This window comes from Platalea leucorodia (genome assembly GCF_965183815.1).
Source record: "Platalea leucorodia genome assembly, chromosome: 2".
NCBI lineage: Eukaryota > Metazoa > Chordata > Aves > Pelecaniformes > Threskiornithidae > Platalea > Platalea leucorodia.
This window is the reverse complement of record NC_138824.1, coordinates 118,268,025-118,280,815: the sequence shown is the minus strand read 5'-3', so window position 1 is coordinate 118,280,815 and position 12,791 is coordinate 118,268,025. Positions and strand designations below refer to the sequence as shown.

General features: G+C 39.5%; 1 protein-coding gene across 1 annotated transcript in view; it reads left to right on the top strand.

Moving 5' to 3' along the window:
* EPHA3 (EPH receptor A3) overlaps positions 1-12,791 on the top strand; it is a gene marked incomplete at both ends in the record, with an annotated part of 227,790 nt that overhangs the window by 198,041 nt on the left and 16,958 nt on the right. The window contains 2 exons of the mRNA XM_082305127.1: positions 2,147-2,356; positions 12,255-12,404. Of these exons, the coding sequence (XP_082161253.1) occupies positions 2,147-2,356; positions 12,255-12,404 (360 nt within the window). The remainder of the gene's footprint in view (positions 1-2,146; positions 2,357-12,254; positions 12,405-12,791) is intronic.

Here is a 12,791-nt window from a genome sequence, read left to right as displayed (position 1 = left end):
GAACATTTTTGTTCTATTAGTTTGTCACATCAATAAAAAAACCAAAACAAAACAACATTCTGGCACACAAAAATGGAAATTGTTTTTCTGAGGGCTGAATTACTACTGTAATGCAGTTATGCTTATTGGTTGGCAGCCGGTATGTCTTACCAAGTGATTTCCAAAGTGAATGGATTTGTGAAATTTTATCAGTAAACCAATAGTACTGAGCCAAGAGCCGTTTCCCTAAATGTGAAAAGTTTAGGGAATAACCCCATACCTGAGGGCCTTTGAAATGTTTTGCTAGCAAACTTCATTGGCCTGTTTTCTTTCCTCAACCTTAGACTTACTATTACTGTTGTTGATTTATCTTTGTTTTCTGTCAAAGTTGGTAGTGAGCCTAAAAAAATTTGAACGCTCCCTGTGTCACCAAGATTTACTTGTGGCAAAACAAGTAGTGTAGCAGAAATGAAATCCCATCTGAGGGGAGACATTAGTTTAATTTTAATTTGTTAGGGCAAACTCAGCTGTGGCTGGGAGACTGCTTTGGTTCTGCCACGGTTGAATGACATTATCCCCCAAATTCATAATACTGAACTAGACGTTTAACCCCAAAAGGGGATATATTGTCAACCTTAGTTTCAGTATGTACTATATATGTTATGATGTCCACTGGAGCATGTAAAATACATATAAATAATGTGTCAGTATATCTGAATGAAATATATATGTACTGAACTGTATATATTTTGTTTAGGCTAAAAATCCTTGAAGAAAACTCTTAGGAACAAGAATAATTTCTGACTGTACAAAACAGTTGTTCAGCTTGTTCGTTCATTTGAGTGTGGTGTTTGGGGGTGGGGGAGTGGGGTTGTTGTTTTTTTGTTTTTTTGTTTTTTTTTTTTTTTTTTACTACTGTTGTGTGGAATCACAAGATAAGAACCTTGTGACTCATTAATATCACAGGCAACCCAGGCCATATAACCCTTTTTATAAATGCCTTCTAAAACTATTTAGTTTGCTTTCCCCATTGTCATTGAAAGGTTATCTCAGCATCTCATTCCTTTCGTGGTTAGAAACCTTCTGATTTCTAGCTAAATCTTTTCCAGGGTCTATATAGATCCTCTTGTGTTGGCTCTAGTTAAAGAAGGTTTCATAACAGGGAACTCCAAAGAACCTTTTATAATAATGAATTTCTTCATGAAAGGGAATTCTGAGAGGCTCTTTAAGCATCTGTTTTGCCTTATATTTGTCTAATATTTATAGTGCTAATATCGCCCCTAAGTATATTAATCAAAAATGAAATGAATGCAGTCAGTGTTGCAGACTGATTCATGTGAGCTCACCCCACATGGCAGAGCCAGCTCCCATGTATTTAATAAAATTCTGGAAGAAGCAGCAGGAAGAGCTGGAGAGCTGCCTGTGATGATACATTTATAGCACTGGAGGATTCATTTGAGAGCTGCACTAGGACGTACTGTTGTCCTGTCATCTATGTATCTGTACATCAATATCAAAGCTAGATGTTAACAAGCAGTATTAGTAAGAGCTGGGAGATTTAAAACATGTCTAGAAGCAGACAATTAGACATATATGCAACTATTGGTTTCTAGGCTAAGTCACAGTGTGTTTAAGTGATTTTTGTGTTCCTGAAGTTGAGGGAAATTTTGAGGAAGGAGTTTAAATTTAATGGAATTTGAAAGCCACTGAATCAGATCAGCATTTGCTTTTGTTAGAAAAAATGCCTGTGTAATAGAAAACTTTCATTAGTCCATTGGGTAAGGCTGGGATTTTCACTAACAATTCCTATGGCCTTTCAGGGTGGTTGGACATCTGTTTCCCTGATGTCCTGACACTCCAGTCTCATGAGCACACACAATTTAGATTTGTGTGCCGCTTTCACACAGGTCCCATCTAGGAAATTAAAATTCTGATGATAGCAAGAATGAGAAAAATGAAATTTTATCTGAATTGAAAATCTGTCCCCTTCCCTCAGCTGACTGGGAGGTTATCTTCTGCAGATCAAAGTAGTTCCACGTGTGGCATTTAAATCACGATCCCTGACTCATGAGCTCTTCACCTGAGGAGCTTCCAGGGTCTTTATCAAAAATTCTGTGCAAGCAGAAACATGAACAATCTCTGAAATGACATTTCAAATGTTTTCCAGAAACATGATGCCCAGTTCACAGTCATCCAGCTAGTAGGCATGCTTCGAGGGATCGCATCTGGCATGAAATATTTGTCAGATATGGGTTATGTCCATCGAGATCTAGCTGCTCGTAATATCCTCATCAATAGTAACTTGGTATGCAAAGTCTCAGATTTTGGTCTCTCTCGTGTACTGGAAGATGACCCAGAAGCTGCTTACACCACAAGGGTGAGTTTCTTTGTTTGTTTATCCTCTTAAAATTCTTGTTGGTTGTGGCAAAGTTAGACTGAAATCTGAGGGAGTCCCTGACGCTGATACTCTGTGTTGCAGAGGCTATCCAGTCTTGCATGCCCAGAAATGTTCAATAAACCATAAACTCATCACAGCTATTTTTTAGTTCATGTCTCAGAGAAGATAGAAGGCAAAAAATATGGTTTCTGCTGGTAGATTATTTGTCTTAAAGTATGCAAAATTCATGGCTCAGTTTCTTTCTGCTGGGTGTGTAAAGGAGTGAATACCACAATTAAGGCCTGAGTTGGCTTGGCACACAATAACATTACACTTCCTGTGTGCTTTGAGCAGGTTTTGTTACACTGCTGTTTTAGCTCTCACCCAGTAAAAAAAAAAAAATCCTGCCCAGCAATAATATTTTTTTTCCTAACCTTTTTGCATTTTCTAGTATGATGGGACGTATGTCTGATTGGAGCATACTGATATCACTGCTCTGCAAGGGTGTATCAGTTACACCTGCTGTTGTACCCCTATCTGAGTAAAAACTTGAGTAAAACAAAGAAAGAAATCTTGCTTAACAATGTAATAAATCTCCTGTGCTTTCTCCTTCTTATATATATATATATATATATGTGTATATATATATATATACATCTCATGGAGATGTAATGATATCAAGGAGGAGACTTACCTCTGACTGTTTCATTCTGAGATAGAGAAGCTTTTATCAGATAGGGGACTGCCCATAGTGTAGGCTGCTGCTTGTTTCTCTTCTGGATTTCATCCTGCCTGAAAAGCTACCTGGAAGCTACACTGTTGGCTTAGAGCCTTAGCAAAGCCACAGTGTCTTCTAAATACAGCTGTGCTGCACCTCTTGTTCTCACTTGAATAATGCTTCTGTTTTATTGTGGAAACCTTGAAGGCATACATTTAGCTTTGTGTATGTAGATATTACACTGGGATGTCTGGTTGCTCACTTTAATCCTATTGCAAGTGGATTTTATTAACTTTAGAAAAAGTGGCATTAATCGCCAGTATCTTAGTCAAGTGTAATTTGCAGTGATGCCTAGTAATCACCTCCTCTTCACCGTACAAACCAGATTAGAGTAGAATATATCAGCAAAATCTTAATGTGGGGCTTCCTTCATTCCTGGTCACTGACAGGAGCAATCAATTATTGTGGTAGTTTGCATGCTACCTTCTTCATGATTGAAATAATATAACATGTGACAAATGAGTAAAGAAATCCTAGCTGTTTTCTTATACATTATATATACATTATATACGCATACATTTATAGATACATATTTATCAATCTTACTTTCATAACTTACCAGGCATAAAGACTCTATTCTTTACTTGACCTTTCAGCGCTTTCTTTGACCTCTGATAAGCTTTGGCATGTTGTTAGAAATATGCAATATATACCACTTTAGAAAACTGTCTGCAGAGATGTCTCACGGTTAATATAAAGAGACATTAGTAGGAGAAGGCAGTTTTCATGCTCAGTATAGGTGCAGCATTCATAAGTAAATATTAACATAATGCAAGAGTTCCTCAAGAGAAAATTGTCTGTAGTTCAGCCAGAGGTTTATTGCCTTGTCAGATATGCTTGCCTGCCCGCTTCTTAAAAACTCCTGTGAAAGTAATGGGTGTTAGTGTCTCCGAGGTAAACAGTTTTAGCTATAGTATTTATCTAGTCTCATATTTAACCTCCCTCCCCCAGGACGCACGCTTGCAAGCTAAGGCAATTACTCTGTGTCCTGCCACTACTGCCCATAGGCAGGTGATCGATCTCCCCTTTAAAGCAGCTGCTTACATGCATGGAGATTGCTGTCCTCTTCACACGCATCCCTCCGTTCTTTTATTTTCTAAGCAATTTTTCCAAACTTACTCTTCTTGCTGGTCTCCTTCAGATTCTTTTCAACTTAACTACATTTTCCTTAAATGTGATGCCCAGAACGGGATACTAATCCCCAGCACCAAGCATAGCATATTTATCTCATGTTTCTTACGCATGCCCTTTTTGTTAATATCTCCACGGGTGAGAAGTCTCTATGTCGCCTTCCATCCCCAACACAGCTTTGCCACATGGTTGGCTCATGTTCTTCTGCTTGGACACATACCTCTGCCAGGCTTCAAAGTTCAATTCTCTTATTCCAAAATTCATCTGGGCATGCAAGCTAATCCATAATTTAGTAATGGCATTTTGGGTATTCACATAAAGAGCTGAAGAAACCTTTGAGTCCTAGTTAACTTAGATGAAAAAGTTGTATAGGGAGGAAGAAGTAGCTGCCCATCAAACTGCGTAGCATACAGCTTTATAAGGGAAGCACGCTTCCCTGAAAATGAAACGAACGTCAGTGACTTATATCCATGGGTGAGCTAGGACAAACCAGGGTGCACAGGGTGTCGGTGTTTCTGGCCAGTGTTACATGTGAATTCCCTATGGCCAAGTGCAGTGTTGATTTTTTTCTTCTTCTTCTGCCACCTGTTTTCTAAGCCTACCTGCCTATTTACATTTAGATAGTGAAATCAGATGGAAAGAAACTATTTTGTAAAGTGTAATCATCTGTGTTCAGTAAACTCCATCTGGCATTTATGGTGTATGTGCAAACTGCTGCAGGAAGCTGCTCAGATAATTAAAACCTTCAAATACAACCTAGGACAAATCTAATTTCCTTCAAAAGTGGTTGCTTGAATATACTTCTGCCACATCTTGACTCTGAGAGAAGGACAAGGCTATTTGCTATTCATCTTTTTGCTCAACTTTCCTTTGAAGTGAATCTTGCAGACGTGTCCAGGTAGTGTGTCCCTGGAGCATGTTTGATCCCCAGCTTAAACAACTGGGGACCAAGAGTGTGAAACAGGGCTCCAGTCCACTGGAAGAAAGCTGGGCTGTTCATGTTCCTGCTGCTTAGTCATACCACAAAACACAGGACTGTTTCCTAGGCTGCTGCTAGTGCATTTCACAGGCACTAATTAGATGGCAAAACCAAGACAAAAAAAATGCCACTTTTTAAAACAATGGCATCATCCCAAACAACGTCATGCCTTTACAACTAACGGATGACAACTACTCAGTAGGATCTTTGAAAAGACAAGAAAATAAAAATCCAAGTTAAAACCACAATTCCAAACATTCAAACAGTAAAGAGCGCATATTATATTAATGGTAGAGACTTTTGCCTCCCCTTCGTCTCTTCCCGCTCCCAGTTCTCCATTTAATAGCAGTGGTACTAGGGAAATTTATGGAATTAGCTGCAAAGATAGATGTTTTATCTATTTAGCCTCCTCTTCTACCCCTATTTTCCACCTGTAAATGTCAAAGCCTGAGAACAATTCCATTGCTTTAATTCATAATTGCAATTCGGGATTGGTCTACCCCCAAGAAACCCAGTCAGCCCTTCAGGCTTTCGATACACACCACTGGCTGGGTGAAATTTTATGTTGTTCTGTTCTCAGAAGCTGCGTCTGAAGCTTTGCATAAAGGATATGAACATGTATCCTTTTATATATCAATAATGTATGTATCCCTTTATATATCAATACATAATCTGTTATATTCATGCTATTGTGCAAGAGCTCTGAAGGACAATGCAAAGATCACAGGTGCATATGTGAAATCAAGAGCTGTAAGAAAACTTTGCTACCTGACAGGGTCATTTTTTACCTCCTGAATTATTGTCACTGACTTGATACCACAAAAGGCCTTTGGCAGCCTGCGGTCTGCCTGCTTACAGAAGCAGAAGCCAGCGTGTGAATTAGGCTGACTGAGTGTTTGGATTTTTTTTTTTTTTTTTTACTGAGCCTTTGTGCCGGAGGGGATGTACTGTAATTATCTACGTTCTCCATACCTATTCACTTTTAATTGAAAGGCCAAGATTGTATTAAAATTGTCATTGTCAAATTGATCCTTTTTATTCTTATTATTTTTAGATGTCTGTGTGACAAGTAGGTGGACTAATGACACATTATGAAGTGGAAGTAAATTTAAACCATCACACATGTAGAGGGACTGTAATTATGTCTCTCAAAGGCATAATATTTGGGTAATCAGCAGACGAACTTTGACTATTTAAATGCATAGTTGGATACATCACTGGTGTTCGTGGCATTTCAGTGTAAAACACTGTCCAGTTATTATCTTTGCATAGATAACTTCTCATTAAATCTATGTCACTTCAAAAAATACTGTGCTTTGATGGCAAGTATTCTGGTAGCCTGTGCCCCCAGGTAACGGTGCCAGCGCAGGGAGGGCATGGCAAGGCTCTGCTCCATTGTGTGCCACAGGGAAGGGCATGCAGGTCCTTTCTGTTATGCACATGTTATTGCAACTGGTGCCTGACAGAAATTTGTCGTGGTTTGTTCATTCCCTAGGTATGCAAAAACAGGGTCCTGCAGCCTGAATGTATTGAAGAGTGGGGTAAAAAAAGAAAAAAAAAAACACAAATTCTCTGGCCTGATAAGCAAGAGGGAGAGAAGCAGTGCTCTGTTATCCCTTACCACTGGAGAAGGAGATAATGTCAAGATAAAATATTCATTAGTAAGGGATGAACAAGTAGCATCAGGTAGTTTTCAGGTGCTTAAGAGGGTAAGTCAGGCTCATCTCATTCACATGAAACCTTCTTGCACCGTACCAGTAAGATATCTCCTGAACTAGCCTAGGTCCTCATGTAATGAATTAATGTCAGGTTTTTACCTTTAGGTTTTCCTGCAAAGTTCTTCTAATAATTCTGTTAGAATCCATTTTTCTTGATTCTCCTCTCCCCAGGCCTGTGGCTTAGGGGCCTGTGGCAGTCACCCTGTAACAGATTATAAATCAGAATATTGGAATGGGTTATGAAGGCCTGGAAACAGCTGCCTTGTGCCAGAGTGCCAGACACACTAGAAATAAATTGAGGACTTCTTTGACTTTAGACGGATTATGCTGAATGGCCTGATACTGTAGGAATCACAGCTCCATCTAGAGCAGATAAAACCTTTGGTTACTGTTGGCTCACTAATTTCAAACCCCAAGAGTGGTTCTCTGACCTAGACTGCCCGGGATTTTGAGCCGCAATAACAAACTCCCACAGTTTCTAATACTAATGCTTTCTTTCTACTCAAATTCAGGCAGCTCATTTGGCTTCATGATGAGCATACCCTTAAAGGGAGACCAGGACAAAAATATATAAAACCTGTATTTATCTTCAGAAAATAATCAGTAAATATATTACCAATAGCTAGTGATGCGTGCACATGTAGATTTCTCTTTATAAGCCTGTATCAAATAGATTTGGGCAAACCTTTCTCCTAGGCGTATCTATAATGATTTTTCATTTAGCAAGTTTGTCTTACATGTTCCATCCTGACAGTACTAATGTTGAAGGGTAGGAGCCCAGTAATGCCAGCAACAATATTAGAGGTTCAGATTTACCAGTGGAGGATAAGCAACAGAGGCAGCAGATAAAGAAGATTAAATTGCATGAAAGCCTAATGGACATACAATACATCAGTAAAAAAAAAAAAAAAAAAAAAAAGAACAAAACAAAACAAAAAAACAACCAGGATTTCTTAGCCCTTTCATCATAGCAGTTTACAGAGCAGGTATCATTATACTCATTTTAAATATCGGGAGACTGGGGAAAGGGGGTAAAAACCAAGAAATGAGTAAAGAAACAAGTATGGGAGCTTAGTTTTCCCAGCTCCAACTCTGTGGTCTAGGAGAAAATGTGTGATTTGATTTATGCAAATATCTTTGATCCTGGCAAAGGATATTGCAAAGAACATCCTGATATCTGGCAAAGCAGAAAATTGAAGAGGTGATATGTTCAAATGAGATGAGTATTTCTCAAAAATGGTGGAAGTGAAAAGGGATTTTTCTAATGCTGAATGATCATGTGGTTTTAATTTCAAAATAGACTATTTGAATTACAGCAAGCCTTATAATTTTCAAAGGTAATAGCAATAGAAAACTATGCATTTAGTTTGATACAACTCTTCAGATTTTCTGCATATATTGATATTTGGACATCTGCTAAAATGTGAATGTTGCATAATCCTTTGGGGGGAATTGTTTTTGTGTTAAAATGCTTATTTATCTAAAAAATGTTTACCAGAACTTTTTTTTCTGTTCTTGCTCTTAAATTATTCAAAAAACGAGCCAACAAACTCCCCTTTTAAATACAAAGGTAAAATTGACATTTTTATGACAAATTGGGGAGCAGAATAGCAAAATTACAATTTTACACTCTATTCAGTGGCAGTTGATTTCTTTTTTAGCTACATTTTAATACTCTCCTTATTTTACTCTCGGTTTTGCTAATGCTACACGTGTCCTTAGTCTTGTACAGAGTTACAGCTGAGACTTAGCAGAAAAAATTTATTTCCTCGTAATGGAACCTAGGGTTGATGTACCTTCATTTTTCACTAAAACAAATAAAGCCAGAACAACTTTGTTTCGTTGAGTTTATAATCTTCCTTGCCCTGCAATAAAGCAGTCCCCAAATGTTAGGAGACTAATTAATGTCATTTTGTCTAAATGTGTTTCTCCAATTGCATAAATGACTCTTTCCATAAGTTTATAAAGGTAAAGACCTTCTATCAAATATGATATTTCCTGCCCTTGCCTAAAGCGCTCATGTTCTAGCCACGAGCACATTTTTCCATGTGACATCTGGCAATTATTTCTCTAGTGTTCGGCAAGAAGGGCTCCATTTTCTTACCTTAACATGAAATTAAAAAGAGTGAGCCTGAAGCCACCCACAGAAATTCAGGTTCTTTAGAGTATAAGATTCTGAAAAGTCGAAAATGATACTTCTGTGTTTCACTGAAGCAGCCATTATGCTGATGCAAGAAAAACAACATAACTACTCCCTGCCTCGAGGGCTTTCTTACATGGCACGTCATAGGTATATGTTCTGCCATCCCTCTGTTCAAGAAGTAGCCAAAGCAATTGCTGGAGAATGAGGCCCAGCCTGGCTACATCGTCAGGAGCCCACTGCTGACACCTAGTTCTGTATCTCAATTTCTTTCGAATCAGATGGCACAGTCTCTTTCCCAGCAGCACTGATGCCTCCAGGCACAAGGGGAGGGATCAGCAGAAGTAAGAGGAGGCTTGGGGCTTGTCTGCGGTGGCAGTGCTACCCTTGGAAGCAGCAAGGATTAACAGTTCCCTCTTTTATGTCTCCACCCGGCCAGGAATTTGAAACATTTTGCCTCAAACCAAATGCAAATGTTGGTCTGGCTTTGTCCCTGCTGGGCACACTCGCCTGTGGGAGCGCTGGCAGGGGGATGGAGCTCAGAAGCCCCTTCCAGCCATGGGGCATGGTGGTGGCCCCTTGTGCCTGGGCTCCAGCAGCCCCATGAGCTGCTCATTCCTTTCCAGGTGTGGTCCACGGGGTTGGGTTTGATCTGTAAAACTCCTTTCCCGTTTACATCTCTGGTAGCGTAGAGGCAGTTCTGTCCTGGCAGCTGAGGTGGGCTGGGGTGGGTGAGCACCCTGTGATCCGGTCTGTGCTGGGAGGGCTGGCGTCCTCAGCCTGCAGCCCGGGGCTTCCCCCCGCCCGCTCCTCTGTGCAGGCAGCGCTCAGGCGCCTCGGCCTTGCAGCAGGGTTGTAAGTCTGCTCAGTTTTGTAGGCAACTTCTGAGCCTCTGGGAGGAGTGGGAGACATTTGATTTGGAAGCTCTTTCTGTTCGTGGTGGTGGGTTTTTGTTTGTGTAAACTTAGGAAATGGCTTTCCCCCAACATTGACATTCTTTATTGGAAATCAAAGTTCACTCTACTAGTATGCATAGAAAAAACGTTGAAAAAGTGGGATTGATTTCTTTATCATCCCCACATCTAAAAGTTTAAGTGGATTTGTTGTGAAAAGACTAGGACACAGGAGAGCTTCCCTTGTTTCTTGGCTGTGCCTTGGACTCACTGAAGGACCCTGGATGTTTGCAAAGTGGGTATACTATTGCTTCTCAAAAGAGTATGAGAAAATCAAAATCATTTTTATGCTCTCAGTACTGTTGTGGAGCAGCACTGGGAATTGTGAATAAACTTACAATGAATAGAAAATACGATGTACTTTTTGTGACCAAAGGACGTCATCTTACAGATTTCCAAGTTTGCAAGAGAGAGACGTCTGGCTTCCATGATGAAACACTGGTTTCAAATACTGCTATTTATTTTCTGTGTCCTATTTGTTGGTCCACAAGTAATGTGGAAATTCAGTGTTTACCTAATTTTAAGGGTTATGTGCAAAATGAAGGTTTGTCTTTTGGTTAAGGTAGGGAGTCTACTAAGCAAGATGGGATGCATAAAAACTGTATGCCAAGACAGATTCCCTCTCTGACCTTTTCCAAGCCTCTAAGACATATCTAGTGACATTTTGCAGGTCTAAACTGCAGCCTGAGTAAAGCCTACCTGTGTTGCTTTTATTTAATCTAATTTGTGCAATATTAACCATGAAATTACAGATGCTTAGGCTCTGGCGTGTGCTGTATTTAGGTTTCTCATTAACACTAATGTCCACATTTCTATTGTTAACCAAGCTGGTTAATCTAAAACTGGTGAGGGTATGGCTACCCTCGGTGCAGGTACACTTTATGGAAGTGTAGGCAAAGCATTAATGTCTTTACATTTTATTTTTTGCTGGTTAGGCGGTGGAAATAAGAGCGCTCCCTTCCCATACAGGTTAATTGTGAGGACAGGTGTGTGATCAGACTGTAGCATAACGGGGGTCTCAGAGGTACCTCAAATAGCTAGTCTAGTGTGAAATCTTCAGCATATACCCCTGTTCATGTCATGCATCCCTGGAACTGGAAACGACTTTAAACTATCACAGTTTTCTCTATTCAAATATATTTACTCCAGAAGTTCCTCAAGTAACAAGTTTTGCACCACTCTCTTTTAGGACTTAATTTTCTCTGACTTAAAATCAGAATCTTAAAAATCTCTGTCAAGTCTGGCACCGTTGGCAATTGTTTCTTTCCTCTAATTTTCATATTGCAGAAACTCAGCCTGAGGCTGCTTGTGTGCATTTTACTAATTTGACCTATGGCACCGAATGGTGGCTATAGTCAGAGAGAGATGTTCCCTTAACTACAATATTAATTTTAACGGTAGCTTTAATTCTTCTCAAGTTTATACCATTTAATGATGGCTTGCTTCTCTTATGACTGTAAAAAATATTTAAGACCACTTCCCCAGATGGTATTTTTGCACTCTCCCCTCTGCACAGATGACCCCATCCGAATCTGTCTTTCTGTGACTGTCTCTGATGGCTTTGGAATGGGAAGTTTGTGCATATGCTCACAGTTGCTGCCTTGTGCAATAGGAGGCTTGGCGTTAGTGAAACAGAGCAACATCATGGCCCCTCCTTTTCCTCAAATGCCCTAGAAAACATGAGGTGAAAACATGGTTCCACACCAACCGGGAATTCACCTGAAACGCCTTACAAATAGCCAAATCCAGCCCTCTTGGGCTGTGCAAAGGGATCTAGGATGTAAGCAAGGACCTCATACTAGCTTTTTCATCCTCAGTGCTGTCTGACTGTCTTGCCAGTTTCCAAACATTTTATAACTGAAAATCAACCATACATAACTTACCATTTATTATTATCTGTGCATATTATGCTACACATAAATATATATGTGTGCATATATGTATATATATGTACATGCATACAGTATATATACTATACTATATATCTGTAGCTTTGGTAGATTTTGCACTGTAATGTATTACTCTGTATAGCATGCAAGATGCTTTCATGACAAATGGCAATAGCATTTTCCAGCTTACTCTGGTTTTTACACCAATATAATGGTCATTGAGAATCTCAGAGATAAAATAAACAATCACGCAAAATTATATTCATTGTATTACAGTCAAATGGACTGGTTTATTTTGTTTTGCTCCTAGGGGGGCAAGATTCCTATCCGATGGACATCACCAGAAGCCATTGCATATCGGAAGTTCACATCGGCCAGTGATGCATGGAGCTATGGGATTGTTCTCTGGGAGGTGATGTCATATGGAGAAAGACCATACTGGGAGATGTCCAACCAGGATGTGAGTATATTGTTATCTGAGTTATGTTCTCAAATAAAGGATCAAGCTGTGAAAGGAAGTGAAGCATAATGAAACCAGGTGGCTCTGAGTTTTTGACGTTGACATTGAATAAGATGTAGAAATTGAAATCTCCAAATCTCCCTGGTCAAGTAAAGTTCTAACGAACTTAACAAAAAGGCAGCATCTTTATAGCAGGGTATTTTGGACCTCTGAAGGAACACATTAGAGAATTTTATCATGCTGGTGGTTTTCTGTAGGATGATTCAAATGCTTCCACTGCAATGAGGTCATTGCCTCTTACATTCCTTAGCTTATTATTAGAAAACCCTCCTAAATTTCTGTTGATCCCCTTTGGTTCCACTTGTATAATATTCTGTAGAAGTTTTC